The sequence below is a fragment of the Littorina saxatilis genome, linkage group LG13 (genome assembly GCF_037325665.1).
Source record: "Littorina saxatilis isolate snail1 linkage group LG13, US_GU_Lsax_2.0, whole genome shotgun sequence".
Taxonomy (NCBI): domain Eukaryota; kingdom Metazoa; phylum Mollusca; class Gastropoda; order Littorinimorpha; family Littorinidae; genus Littorina; species Littorina saxatilis.
The window spans coordinates 14,486,940-14,502,860 of NC_090257.1; the positions used below are offsets into that span (position 1 = coordinate 14,486,940).

A 15,921-nucleotide genomic window follows, 5' to 3' on the forward strand; every position below is an offset into this window, starting at 1 on the left:
TTGAACGAAATGTGTATGACTTGTTAGGTAGGACACCAAATAAACTTTTTGGTGTAAAAAATGTAAAATATCATTCAGTTTAAGTTACCGTTTTGACGGTTGAAAGTGAATCATGCCGTCAAAAAACCGCCATTTTTGAGGGTAGGCGTGGTCACGGACCTCTGACGTCATACCCAAATATTGCTCAGATTCCAGAAACACATTTTTGAGCAGAAGAAAGACTGATCTTCAAATACACGTGTATTTCTGACCAAAAACTGCCGTTTAAGATTCGGGCTATACCACTGAAAAAATATCCTTAACTTTTTGTGCTCAGTGTATATTATATTTTTTCTTTCTCATAAATTCAATCCACGGTGAAGGCTAACAAATTCATTTCTGAACAGTTTAATGTTTTCTGATGATGATGTCCAAATTTGACATGAATCCATTGATACTTATTTAAAAAAGAATTTAAGTGAAAATGACGTGTGCCTCTAGGTAAGCAGTGCCCCCTTAACAGATCGGTGGTTGTATCAGTGACTGACACTCACAGTGCAAGAGTCCACATGTCTCACAGCTTCTGCCACAATGTTCTTCAACACTGCAGGCATCTCACCACTCCGCACCTGTAACAGATGTGCAGCAACAATAAAGTTATCCTCTGTGTCACGCTCATCACATTTCATAGCACACTTTCCACAAACACTGAAATGTATGTCAACATTGTGGCTTGTGGCTTTTATTTGTTGCAATTGCTTGGGCTTTACTCTACTCGGACACATACAAAACATCGCCTGGGAAGATCTGAGATAGTAGCGAAACATAACAGATCGGTGGTGGTGAAAGAACCAATCGCTGCACAGGGCTATTGCCTTTAAGCAAATTAACTGGTCAAGTTGCTTTTTTAGTTTCATAAATACATTTGCAATGTACATTTATCTGAACTTGCGAATTATAAAGATCTTAACTATACAGGCAAATCCGGATAAGACGAAATTGAAGGGACCGAATTGTTATTGTGTCCTATCCGAAATTTCGACTTGGTCATAGTACCGTGAACTACGAAAAAAATCAAAGAGACCGCTTGAGTATCAGTCAAACAACTTGTGATAATGCATGTTTCAGCTACTAGGTACTGCCCTGCCTTTGATCTGGCCCACACACAGATTTCCACTCTGTTAAACTCGGTCACTGACCGGTCACTGACCCCCATGCAGGAAGTGTTTCCTCTCTCAGATATGACAGGGGAACCACCTCTCATGGCAAAAACTGGGTCATTGACCCCTGGGAAGAAGGTCGTGTCTGTAAACAAGGCCACCCAATGCCTTTGATCTGGCCGCACACACAGAGCACACAAGACTGAACAAAGACTGAATGAGAGGCAACCCACAATTTGAATTCTTCTTCTTCCGTATAGTAACCACGTGGTTCACCCGTGAACACACACAAACACACACTGTGAGTACCACTCGCCTCTCCTTACTCCTCGCCCCCTCCTAACTTCACTTCATACTTTATTGCGTGCCGACTGACCAGTCGGTGTGGCGTCCGTGTAGAGAAGAAGGGAATAAGGTTACACAATGCGCTAGTGTGAGACGCCAAGTTTCGTGTTTCGAGTTGCTGTAGTAAATATAGAGTAAATTTTGTCTTTGGGACTGACTTTCTGTTGTGTGCTATCCGTCTTTCGACTTACGAAAGAGAAATCCCATTTCGAGCTCAGGGTACTTTGTACACATAGATAAAGAAGGGATAATTCCGGACCAGAATTTCTTTGTGTGCTAAGCGAATTTTTGACTTAACCGTTTGTGAGTTAGCTGGATTTGCCTGTATGTAGAAACCAGCAAATTTACCCTGGCAAATGTTTACAATGGCGTAAACTCGACAAAGAATCGTATTACCGCAACCGAGTTTTAACATTATCTGTCAAAACATAGCTCTGTGGTAGCTTGCTGTGTCACAGCAGAAAAGGGTTAATGATTCAAATTGCCCTACAGTCACTAGCTGACACGTTGACAGCTCTTTAAGTAGCTCAGATCAATTAAGGACACAAGCAAAATGAAAGTAATCTATATATATATATACGACTAGTGTCTGTCTGTTCGCGATGCACGGCCAAAGTTCTCGGTGGATCTTTTTCAAATTTGGACACCGTATTCAGCTACACCCCGGACACAACCTCATCGATGAGATATTTCAACACGTGCTCTCAGCGCGCAGCGCTGTGCGCGTTGAACCGATTTTGGTTTTTTTGGTCTGGATCCACTACCAGTAACTCTTCCTTATCTTCTCCAGTGTTTTCAGCCGCGATTATCTCCCTTCCTCCGTGTGGCGTCAATCCATATTCCCGTTACTACGTTACTATTTTTAGAAGGTCACTGCACGTTACTATTTTTAGAAGGTCTCCAGTGTTTTGCGCGTTTATCTCCTTTCCTTCGTGCGCCGGCAAAGCCGGCGTTTGCCGGGTCCCAGGCGCAGCCTGGTATTCGGCTCTACTTCTTCCCGGCGAAACCGGTACCCGGTGAAGCGGGTAATCATCTAGTGTATATATAAACGCACAAACCTCTTTGCCTAGATCACAGCATTTGTTCAACTAGCAGTTTTCACAACGAAGTTTTCAATGGGCGGCCGAGTTTTGCCTGTATATAGTGCTAAAAATAGCAAGGACATTTTAACAACGAACTCTCTGCTGTGGTAGCTTTTTACATTAATTTTAGTCAAGTTTTGACTAAATGTTTTAACATAGAGGGGGGAATCGAGACGAGGGTCGTGGTGTATGTGTGTGTGTGTGTGTGTGTGTGTGTGTGTGTAGAGCGATTCAGAGTAAACTACTGGACCGATCTTTATGAAATTTTTCATGAGAGTTCCTGGGTATGATATCCCCAGAATTTTTTTTTTTCGATAAATGTCTTTGATGACGTCATATCCGGCATTTTGTAAAAGTTGAGGCGGCACTGTCACACCCTCATTTTGTAATCAAATTGATTGAAATTTTGGCCAAGCAATCTTCGACGAAGGCCGGACTTTGGTATTGCATTTCAGCTTGGGGGCTTAAAAATTAATTGATGACTTTGGTCATTAAAAATCTAAAAATTGTAATTAAAAGTATTTTTTTATAAAACGATCCAAAATTACGTTTATCGTATTCTTCATAATTTTCTGATTCCAAAAACATATAAATATGTTATATTCGGATTAAAAACAAGCTCTGAAAATTAAAAATATAAAAATTATGATTAAAATTAAATTTCCGAAATCGATTTAAAAACAATTTCATCTTATTCCTTGTCCGTTCCTGATTCCAAAAACATATAGATATGATATGTTTGGATTAAAAACACGTTCAGAGAGTTAAAAAGAATAGAGATATAGAAAAGCGTGCTATCCTCCTCACCGCAACCGCTACCGCGCTTTTCTGGATTGTTGATTTCACTGCCTTTGCCACGAGCGGTGGACAGACGATGCTACGAGTGTACGGTCTTGCGGAAAAAATGCAATGCGTTCAGTTTCATTCTGTGAGTTCGACTGAGCTTGACTAAATGTTGTATTTTAACCTTACGCGACTTGTTTCAATCTGTGGCCGTGATTCGCATACAGCAAATAGCGTACACATGTGGATTCGGTGGAAGTGCAAATATGTGCTATGAAATCCTTACGACAAAGACTGTGCTAAAATCGTTTATTAGCCCTGTGCAGCGCTTGACTCTCTTTTAGTGTGACCGAATTCTGACAGCATGGACCCACTACCACCGCCGACCACCCACCGCTGCTATGTCTCTCTTGTATACCTAACTGTTTTACAGGAAGGACTGTGCCTTTTACGAAGTGCAAGACTTGTTTCACAGTGGACCCCCCCCCCTTTTAAGACCCCCCAATTTAAGACTTCCTCCCTTTTAAGACCTTGTTTTTTTTTAGATCTTCTGTTTATAACCTCTGTAAATTTACCTCCATTTTAAGACTCCCTCCTTTTTAAGACCTGATTTTCTCAGATTTTTTAAGGTCTTAACCCCTTCACTGCCACAGTATAACAGCATTTTGGTATTGCTGTGCGCCAGGGCAAAATTAAATGCTTTCTTCGGTAGGTTGAGATATCTCTTAGATCTTTGGCATGTGTTTTGCTTATACCCAGTATTATGTAATCACATGATCATTGGACTTTGTTTGTGATTGTTATAGTAAAAATTGATATGACCATTTTTGTCAAAAAATGACAGTTTCCGGACTTACACACACACACTGCAGCATGTAAAACCACACAAAACACAGCTAAAACTGGTGTCAAACATCAGGTTCTCAAATTACAGCCCATAAAAGTATTCTTCTGTGTGGTAATCCATAATCACTTCTTGTAGAGCTTCCAGAACACTGTATCGCTTGAAAACAGCTGGTCTACGAGTGAGGTCCGACTTTCGGACGCCATATTTAATACTATAGATCGGTTCGACACTTCACAGAAAGTTTTCGCCACGTGGTATTGACTTATCCGAACTGACAAAGGGAAAGAACTGTGCTTAGGAGTTGGACCAGTTTTCAATATTACCTCCCATTTAGTTTTCAGAAATTTCGCTGATGTAAATGCCTAGCTAGTATGTTTATGGGCGTATGACAAACCGAAAATGACCACGTACCTAGTATGTTTATGGGCGTATGACAAACCGAAAATGACCACGTACCTAGTATGTTTATGGGCGTATGCCAAACCGAAAATGACCACGTACTTAGTATGTTTATGGGCGTATGACAAACCGAAAATGACCACGTACCTAGTATGTTTATGGGCGTATGACAAACCGAAAATGACCACGTACCTAGTACGAGCTGGGCAGTGAAGGGGTTAAAAGGGGGGTCCCACTGTGTATATATATAGCTTAGATTTTATGTGGCCTTACTTGAATTCAGCTTTATTAGTAATACAAGTTCAACAAAAAAGAAGTGCACTCAGTCTGATGCAACAACAGAATCTGACAAGAACTTGTACTTTTTTCAGCTAAAACATACTGCATTGCTGCTAACACACATACACACACACACAGACACACATAAACCAATGTCTATCTTGTGGAATCCTTTCTCTGAAAATTGAACCACCTGTTTGTCATAAGATACTGTAACTTTTGAAAGAAATAATCAAATTGTCAAAATTATTGCAGCTATTATTCCCACAAACAACTTCAATCAGAGACAGCAAGGGAAGCAACAATATCCAACACCAAATAGCATGACTATAATGCATGTCATACCCCAGCAAAATCCTCCAAGGAGTAGAGGTTGTCATCTTCAGTCCAGTGTCTGGGCAGCTTGTTGACCTCTTCCAGCCATCTGCACCAAGCAGGCAACAACATGATCACATACTGATATACCACTCGATGACCCCATGGCTGCACCAAGCAGGCAACAACATGATCAGTCATACTGATACCACTCGATTACCCAACAGCTGAACCAGGCAAGCTTCACGTGGTAAAGAACGCCATAGCAAAATCCAAATTCCTGCCCAATGCCCCCTTACAGGTTCCCTATCCCTGTCTTACAGTTTCCCTGTCCTGTGTTTCTGTGTACCGTATTTTCGAGGACTAAGGCACTTCGTTATATAAGGTAAAATTGTGACAAATCTATACATTAGGCGCTTCCAGTGTATTGGCCCCACATCAAAGGAAGAATACAGAGTGGAAATATTTTTGCTCTCGATGTGCGGTGAGATCAAAGGCAGGTGCACTGTAATAGCTGGATGCCGCCTTATTGAGACCTCCGGTCAATGACCCGTACTTGCCAGCTGAGACCAGCTGCCTGCCCCAGACCTTCTTACCCGGGTCAATGAGTGAGTTTTACCTGAGAGGAAACTCTTCCTGCCCCAGTTTATAGACACTGACCTTCTTACCCGGGGTCAATGACCGAGTTTTTACCTTTGAGGCTGTCTCCTTAGATATCTGAGAGGAAACTCTGCCAGGGTAATATAGTAGCAGAAACATGCATTATCACAAGAGAGGGAGTGTTATGTTTCTTTGTATAGGGATGTGGGTACATCATGTACTCTTCTTAAGCCATACATAAGGCGATACCAGTCAATAGGGCGCAGGGGTTCAAGTTGAGCAAAAAAGTTGCGCCTTACAGTACGGAAAGTACGGTACATCTTCTTAATCACACGCTTTTCACATTTGCATGGAAGTGTCAAATTCAATTCTCTGTGAAGCTTAATTTCATATTTCCACAGTAAACTACATCATGGAAAGGCACTAGTCTTCTTCGACGCTTTTTTCTCAAGACAAAAAAGATATCAAGCGCATAGTGCTTTTAGTTATGTGCTATAGAAATCTCCTTAATAAAATTATTATGAGGAACACCACGAAACAAATTTCGCAAAAAGAATTCTTTTGCATTTGGCAGCAGTCTGGGATGTATTTCTGTGGTGAGGGTTGGACTAAATAGATCTGGGCAGTTCAGTTGAGGCAGTTGGAAAGCACACTAGTGTGATCTCCCTTGGTTCATCTTTTTAACAGATTACTTTGATTGAAAATGAATCACAGGCAAAATATAATTACGGGTCTTAAATTTGTATACTTACAGATGAAAGTGTATCTTGCCATGATGTCTGTGTATGTGCTCTGCGATCCATTTATCAACGCAATCTTTCATAGCAGACAGAATTTTACAGGACGGCTGAGACTGAATTGGTATGCAAAATGTTCCTTTCTTTAATGCACAAGTATATATACTGTTCAAAAAAAGAAACGCATAGCTTGTAATATTTGGTTAATTTAGTTATATGGCTACAAGGATATCCACCAAACTGCAGAAAATGTTTATCTGGTCGTCGACCTTTCGTCCATTGCCACAAGTGAGCTCTGCACGTGACGCATGCGTTATCAGTGGCTACAATGTCAAAATTGCTCATTTGGCATGACCACTCGTCATGCTTCAGTGTAATCTCGTGAAACTCGGGGAATATTGAGCTCTCACCATGTCTTCCAAAACCCATAAAAGCGGATTGTTCGCCACAAAGAAATCAGACGACAATTCAGCGACGAAAGATGGCCCGATTGAGCAGAGAAGACCGCCAAATTGCATTGGGTCGTTTACAAGCAGGCCAAAGTCAAAGTGCAATCGCCAGGCACTTCCACGTGTCCCAGAGCACCATCAGTAGACTGTGGGTCAGGTTTCAAGCCACTGGCTCCGTTGCTGACTTGCCACGAGCGGGAAGACCAAGGGCGACAACTGCTGCTCACGACCGCTTCATACGGCTCCGCCACCTCCGGAATCGTTTCCTGTCGGCCTCATCTTCTGTCCAGGCTCTCCCCGGGCCACACCGATTATCGGACCAGACCGTGCGGAACCGCCTGCATGAAGCTGGTTTGAGAGCTCGCAGACCTCACAGAGGAGCTGTCCTCACCCGCCGCCATCGCCAGAACCGAGTGCAGTGGGGCAACCAGCACCTTCGCTGGACCGTCCGGAATCACTGGAGACACGTGTGGTTCAGCGACGAGTCCTACTTCCTGCTCCAGCGACATGATGGTCGGAGGAGGGTCTACCGGAGAGTAAATGAACGTTACGCGCCCAACTGTGTGGATGAGGCACCCGTTTATGATGGTGGAGGCGTCATGGTGTGGGGGGCGATCAATACCGCTGGAAGGAGCACCCTGGTGCACGTCCAAGGGCGCATAACTGCCCAGCGATACGTGGAGGAAATTCTGCGCCCACACGCCCTTCCTCTTCTGGCTGACCAGGATGCCATATTCCAGCAGGACAACGCTCGCCCGCACACAGCACGACTCACCACCCAGTTCCTCACCGACCACCATGTCCAGGTGCTTCCCTGGCCATCCATGTCGCCAGACATGAACCCGATAGAACACCTCTGGGATGAATTGGACAGACGTGTGCGCAGGCGAGAAGAAGCGCCGGCAAATCACCGCGATCTATTGCAGGCACTTCAGGAGGAGTGGGACACCATCCCACAGCAAGATATCCGGCATCTGATCCAGTCCATGCCCAGAAGGTGCCGGGCAGTTGTTGCTGCTCAAGGCAGTCACACCCCCTACTGACTTGACAGCCTCGGCACCCAATCGTATTGATTGACTGATTGATTTGAAGATGCAAATGAACTGTGTGTGCATTCAACTGTGTCCATACCAAATTTCAAACAAATAATCTAAATATTGGATTTTCTGTTAATTTTTTCGAAAAATAAAACAAATTTGGCAAGTAGCAACTATGCGTTTCTTTTTTTGAACAGTATATATGACCTAAATTCAGGTTTCGTCATCCCAGATCTTTTCTTATTCCAATCAGTGTGATTTTCCAGCACTGCGTTCTGCGTGCGTTTTGACTTACCAGATGTGTTGAGAAAAGCATCGAAGTTTATTGCTACGAAGCAGCTAAATTGAAATATGAAAATAAAAGGCAGCAATTGCAGAAATATGTTTTGGTCTTACAAAACTTTGTGAAAAACGAATCCTCCCTTGGAAGAAAATACAGATGTTTCCTTGTTGTCTGCTTTGAAGGTAGGGAGATTTTGAACCATACACATCAACTTTTAAAAACAAACTTGCAAAGAAATGTTGTTTGTTTGCCCCGGAACTGCAATGTTGATATGCCATAACAAACAATTTTAGCACAAAACCCCAACGCTGGCTAGAAGAGTAATATTTTTGTCATGGGTTTGGCAGAACACCTAATAATTTGTACCTCTGGCTGTGTTCTTTTTTTATGTAACGCCCAAACAAGACCATGATATTTCGCCATCAATTGGGCTCTTCATGTAAGCCTAGTAAAACAATCCCGTGCTGAGCATAATTTCTGTCAACATTCTGTGTGACAAGTGGCCTTAATGGAACATTAGCTATGGCTTAAGACTTTCTTATGCCACGAGAAACCTCAAAATTAAATTGTGCTGCTGTAATTCAGGAAAAGAAAATAGGTATTACTTCAAATTCATTACTAACTTGTCGTTGCGTTTACAGATGTTGAGCAAAGTGTTAAGGTGACCAAGCTGTCGTCTCAAGTCCCTGACAGAATCCAGGGTTCGAACCCTCTTGTACAAAGCAGGGTTGATGGCATCCACATGGAAAAGTGGCTGCTGGCGAATCTTACGCAGAAGATCTCGTGCAAAGTTAGACACATAATATCGTGTGAAGTCCCATCGCATGATGACCCGGCCTGGGATGACCTCAGTGTCATTGCCATGGCAACACTGGCAAAAGTACTTGCCCACGTACTCACAATAGCGCAGACGCCTCACGAAAGCTGTACATAAAAACAGAAAGAATGAATAATTCAATCATAAGACATAATAACAACAAAAGAAAATGCTTAAAGGACTCACCTGTTGTGGTATATATTATAAAATAAATATAAATAAAACATTTCCCCTTTCAGCTTCATTAATTAATGTTCCAGAGAAAATTGATTTTCTACTTGTTGACCTAAACTTAATCCTAATGTGACCAGTGTATCAATACATTAGGTTATTCTATCTCAAGAATATCTCACAGATACAAACTTGCCCCCCTCACCCCCCTTTCCCACCACAATCACAAGCCTGATACTCAACATCCTCCAAGTGTTGAAAAAAAAGAGAAAAAACACAAGAACCACAGTTATTCTTTTTTTTTGGTTACTTTTATTTTGTTTTTGTGTGACACAGTTGCAGCCAAGTTGATTCCCTTGTTGCTGGTCTGGTCAAAGCACAAAATGTGTACTCAGGCACTTAAAGTGACCTCATTTCTGACACTATGACATTACAGCAGTCCCTGCAATGTACGGCCCCCGGCGTGAGCGGACACCTGACATGTACGGACTCATTTGCTCGGCACGGAGTGTTTTCCTTCTATATTTGCCCCCCCTTAAACGGACACCTGCAAAACGTGGACGCGGACACTCATTTTCGGTTCCAACAGCAGGTCATACCTCCAATGTACGAACAGACCGTCGTCAAATGTTCACCACAACAAAGTCGATAACAGAGCAGTCCGGCTCTTGGTACAAAGATCACAGCCACAATGGCGTGATGACAGTCACTGATAACTTGAGTGCACGTGTACCCATCAGGAGAGAGGGGGGGGGGGGGGGGGTAGTTTTGGTCAGGAGTGGAGTACATGCGAAGATGCCAACATGAAACTGCACTGTGCTCTTTATTCTTGTCTGTTGGACGTAAACAACAGAAACCACATGTACAGTCGATGAAGGTCCTGAGCGAAAGAGAGTGAAAAACCGGCCACAGTTCTCAGCATCGTGTGTCTGTGTGTAACCTCTTTCATTGACAAGATACTCTTGTTTCCCCTCAGCCTTGACCAGTGAGTCGGTTGCCTAATCTGTGAACCCTTCAGTTGTCTTGCTTTGTCTGACTTTTTTTCTTGTTCTGCCGGTGTGAGACAAGGTGAGAACTTGTCTCCCCTGCTTTTTTCCGTATATTTAAACGATCTGAAGAATTATTTTGATCGGGAGTCAGCTCTAAATACCTTAGGACGTGAATCCGAAAATGTAAACTGTGACAATAGTGATATTAACGTTTTGTATGGGTTGTTCATTTTGTTGTATGCTGACGATACGGTTATTTTTGCTGAATCGCCAGAATCCTTGCAGATCGCTCTAGATATTATGGACAGATATTGTAGAGATTGGTTTTTGAAATTGAATGTAACTAAAACAAAAGTAATGATTTTCTCAAGAGGGAAAGTAAGAAAAGTTCCGACATTTACATTCAATGGTCGGAAACTTGATATTGTGTATGATTTTCAATACCTGGGTATTAAATTTAGCTACAATGGTAAATTTACTGTTGCACAGAAGAATTTGTATGACCGTGCCTCCAAGGCCATGTTTGCTTTATTACGTAAAACTAGAAAACTGTTTTTGCCTCTTGATGTCCAAATTGACCTCTTTGAAAAAACTGTGGTCCCTATTGTACTTTACGGTTCTGAAGTATGGTGCCCTTACATGTCTGATTTAGCTAACAAATTACAGATACGATTTTTTAAGATGATTTTGAAAGTTGGCAAATCAACACCAACAAACATGGTTTTGGGTGAATTAGGTCAGTTCCCTGTAAGTATTCAAGCAAAATGTCGTATGCTGAATTTTTGGTACAAACTTGCATTTTCTAATGATTCTGACAAACTTTCTTGTGTGACATATCGTTTTTTGTTTAAAATGTATGAATCTGGTGTATACAAGTCAAAATTTCTGCTTTCTGTCCATGGTGTTCTAAATGAGTTAGGCTTTAGTGATTTTTGGCACAATCAAACTATCGATAATGTAACGGATGGTGGTTATTTTAATACTTTCAAAGCACTGATGAAAAATAGGCTACAAGACCAATTTGTCCAAACCTGGCATTCAGAAATAAATAACAATGAGTTTTATTATAATTATAGAATGTATAAAGAGAATTTTGAGTTTGAAAAGTACTTGTCTACCCTGCCGGTTAATTTAGCAAACGCTGTTTTAAAATTTAGAACACTGAATCATAAATTGCCTATACAAAAAGGTAGGACTCTTGGTGTTCCCAGACAGGACAGAATCTGTCACAAATGTTCATCAGGTGACCTTGGGGACGAGTTCCATTATATTTTTGTATGTCCTTTTTTTACCAATTATAGAAAACAGTTGTTACGGTGCTATTATTATGCCCGCCCCAATTCAGTTAAATTCAAAGAGCTTTTTTCCACTACAAAAAAGAGTTTATTGCTAAAACTCGCAAAGTTCATGACACTTGTCATGGACTGTTTGAGAAGCGAGTAAAATTTAATTCTCTTTTAGCTTTATACTCCGTTATCTGTTTTGTGTTGTTTGTAATAGTATTTTTGTCCTGATGTTAACTCACCCTCCACCCCCCCCTCCACCCCATTTCCCATAGTAAAGAAATGTATGTAATCACTTTGCACTTGTAGTGTTTTATTATTATTATTATTATTATTATTATTATTATTATTTATTATTATTATTGTTGAATTGTTTCTTGTATTGTTTTTGCTCTCCCTCACCCCTCAACTCCCTTTTCTGTACATAGTCTGATTTCTTTTTGTTTTAGTTCCTTTTATTTGGTGTTGAATGAAATGTGTTTTTACTGTGTTTTTTAATTTTCCATGTACCCTCACGGGGTTTTATTGGAATAAAAACTTGCCTTGCCTTGCCTTGTCAAAAGTTACCACACAGTCAACTGGTTTTGCTCTGAGCGAACAGTGCAGCTGGCCTCTCTGGCCACAGCCCCAAACAGTACATGGCTGGAGGGAGTGAGAGAGAGGGAGGGGGGGGGGGGGTGGAGGGGTAGCTGGCTAAACTCTGTGGGGTGTCCGGTGTCAGCAGGAAGAGCATTGGAGAGAAATAGAGAGGTGTACTCTTCCACACAATTTCCAAGCATCAGTTGTCACGGCTTGGGGTAGGCATTAGTGAGGGAGAGTGGGAGCTGTGTTATGTACTGTGTATTTCCGACTGAAGAGTGAAAAGTCACTGCCATGCCACATGATCAGCATGCAGTCAATAAAGCCAGACAAGAAGAAAATAAATTACATGACTATGACATGCAGCTCTATCTGCTGCTATTTCTTCAAACTGGTTTTCAAGCTTATTCTTTCAAAGCATCTGCACACGCTCCTCTGTGCTGTGTTTGTGTGGCTGCTTTCGTATGTCAGTGCATGGTGAGTGTGTTCACTGCCTTGAGGATTTATTTTATCTTTTCTTTTCAACACTTTTCATACAAATCATTTTTACAGAACGTTTAAAGAAGTATTAGGAGTTTATTGTTATTGTTTAGTAGCCACAAGAAGTGATTAGCATAGATTCAATCCTGTTGTTTGTGTGTCTCTGTGTGAGTGTATGGGGGAGGGGGTGGTGTGGTCACCCCTCCTGTGACCGGACACCTGCAATGTACGGACAGTTTTGCTATGGCCCAAGGGTGTCCGTTCATGAGAGGGACTGCTGTATAAGAGGATGTCATCACTAATATAGTCTTACCAAGGCTTAAATACCCCAGACACTAAGTAATTAATCTGAAATCAAACAATTACATCATAGCTTGATGTCAGGTACCAGACTTCTTTTCCTGATAGCTCAGTGAAAATGTTCAGTGGTGATTTTCTCAAGCAATCATTTTTATGCTGAGACCTTGAAATTTAATGTCAAATTCATGTCTTGTCCGAAGATCATCAAAACCTACAAGTACAAGTGTGTGAAATTTGGATCCTCTTAGCTTCAAAAACACCAGAAAAAACCTCAACGTTAAGTTTTTATGAATCAAACATGATCCTGCTGTGACCTTGACATTTGATGAAGTTCAACCAGACTGGGGTCATGTCAGAAGATCATTGATATATTCAAGTGTGCAAAGTTTCAAACCTGCGTAGCTTCATGAACATCTGAGATAACCTGAACGTTTAGTTTTTTGTTCAAGGATGGATGGCCGGCCACGCCCATACGGACGGTCACTACTCATTACTAAGACTGACTGATTACTCAGGTGAATACAAAAAACATTAGATCACCTACACATGCCCAATTAGAGATGTCAATGTTTAGCTTTGCAAGTTTGAAGGACTATCGAAATAATTCAATGGTGTCATCCAATGACAAATTCTCAATGAGGCAGTTCATTTAAAGGGATAGTATCCACCGAAAAAGGTCGTCAGATCGCTTTCAAAGCATCACCGTAAGATATTCTAGGTTACAAATAATGCTACCATCCATGAGGAATAACTTAACTTTGCAAATTCAACAGTTTTGATAGCTAATTAATTGTCGTAACAGAATCCAAGAAAAGAGCACTCTTGTAATGGTTGGGTGATTTCCCTTGTCAAAAGTGTCAACAATGGCGTCTTCCTGCGATCATTTTAATCTGACAATGTAAGTGTTACATGTTCCAGCTTTAGTTAACGTTGTCTGACAGGAAATAAAGCTTTCAATAGGACAGTCAGTATCAGTGTACAAGTTGCTCTCAGCAGGACTGCAAATGAATCGATCGATGCGAGTCAAAAAGCCCTGTAGCACTCAAAAAGATTCGCCTTGACGAAGATCATCAGTGCTCGTACTTTAGAAGCAGTACTCAGTTAGATTATCTTGGACATACGTGTTGCCTGTTGGTGATCATTTCAAATAATTATATGTCTCTAAAGTTGCGCTTTTAACTATAAGCTTATGCATTTGTTTCAAATTACATTCATGTCACTGATCGAACACAGGGAACAGTAAACGTGCAAGAGTTCGAAGCAACTGAAGCGCATACCCAAAAGAGAAGAAATTATACTTATCCCTCTGAACAATGTCGAGGAAATCAGTGTCTTGTGCATTTGTTGTGTGTGTGTGTGTGTAGTGTGTGTACACGTGTGTGTGTGTGAGAGAATGACTTGTATCACTGTGTGGCTGTGTGTGTGAGTGTGTCAATGTGTGCATGCATGTGACTGTGTGTGTGTGTGTGTGTCACTGTGTGCATGAGTGTGATTATGTGTGTGTGTGTGTGTGTGTGTGTGTGTGTGTGTGTGTGTGTGTGTGTGTGTGTGTGTGTGAATACGAATACGAATACGAATAAACTTTATTGTCATATAACTTAAAATAACTTTGTGTGTGTGTGTGTGTGTATTATGCTTGTGATATATATATTTGTATTTTTGTATTATACACGTGAAAAAAGAGTACAATTGTTGTGTGTGTGAACGTTGTGTGCCAGCTGTCAAAACTCAAGTGAGCTTTTCCTGATTATGATTGAAGTTTGCTACAAATAACTCATTAACTGTAAGGGAGATTGATTAATATATAGTGTATCCTTTTTAAGCAGGCATGAAAACTGAAAAAAAAAAAAATACTGAAAACAAAATTCGAAGGCGCATAGCGCCAAGTTTCGCAGGCGCATAGCGCCAAATTTCGCAGGCGCGAAGCGCCAAGACTTCTAGGGGGGTCCGGGGGCATGCCCCCCCGGAAAATTTTTTGTTCAAGGGTGCAATTTGGTGCAATCTGGGGCTATCTGAGCCTTAAAATTGGATTCAAACATGGCCCCAAAACTATTTTACTATAACTATGACTAGGAAAAAAAAAAAAAAAAAAAAAAAAAAAAAAAAAAAAATTTAATAAAAAAAAATAAAAAAAAGGAAAACTACTGAAAATAAAACAAAATACGGTTTATTTTTTTCAAAAATACGGAAAATACGGAGAATTTTCATGCCTGTTAAGCATTTGTCTTTATTTTCAGGCTATGGAACTAAGTTTTACGTTCAAAACAACAAGTGGCCAGGCTGCTCGTGCAAGAGAAAAGTGCACATCGAGGCAGGATAGGGAGAAGAATTAGCAGAGGTGTGAGCTGATGCAGAGGCAAGGACTGGTCCAAGTCTTCTCAAACTGAAATTGGTTTGCTGGGCAAGAAGGCTGATCCAAATAATAATTTGAAGGTAAGTGAGGACTAGTTATACTTATAATATAAATACTTTCTCTGTGTGCAGGAGTTAAAAGAGAAAGACTTCTGATGTCAGAGCCAAGGGTAATTTTGTGAATTCCAATAGAGTGCTATCACAGAAAATGAAGAAATTACATTCATCCAACTGAACAATGTCAAGAAAATCAGTGCGTGTTGTGTATTTGTTATGTGTGGGTGTGTGTGTGTTTTAGGAATGTAATGTGTGCAGAAAAAAAGTAAAATTGGGGGGGGGGGGGGGGGGGGGGGTAAACTAGTGGTCTTTGTGGCCCAAAAAACAATTTGAAGGTGAATCAGGACTATAGTTATAAGTACATGTACTTTCTCTCACTGCTTCCCCCCCCCCCCCCCCTCCTCCAAACTCAATTATTCGAGTAAGTACCTTTTTATTCTGCAAGATTTGTGAGGTGAAAGACTTTGTTACAGGGTATACTAAATAATGACTAACGGTGAGATTTTTAGGTCTCAGTCACAAATTACATTACCGGTGCATTTTTTTTTCATTCTAGGGAATGTGTGTATTTCCTGGTTTCCAAAAATATGTTAAAAGA

General features: G+C 41.1%; 1 protein-coding gene across 8 annotated transcripts in view; it reads right to left on the reverse strand.

Annotated features, from left to right (window-relative positions):
* The window catches only part of LOC138983687 (run domain Beclin-1-interacting and cysteine-rich domain-containing protein-like), a 220,106-nt gene that overhangs the window by 21,183 nt on the left and 183,002 nt on the right, over positions 1–15,921 (reverse strand). For all 8 annotated transcript variants that reach the window (XM_070356975.1, XM_070356968.1, XM_070356972.1 and 5 more), the window contains 3 exons: positions 8,919–9,219; positions 5,220–5,298; positions 534–608 (listed from right to left, as the gene is read on the reverse strand). In XM_070356975.1, coding sequence (XP_070213076.1) covers positions 534–608; positions 5,220–5,298; positions 8,919–9,219 — 455 coding nt within the window. The remainder of the gene's footprint in view (positions 1–533; positions 609–5,219; positions 5,299–8,918; positions 9,220–15,921) is intronic.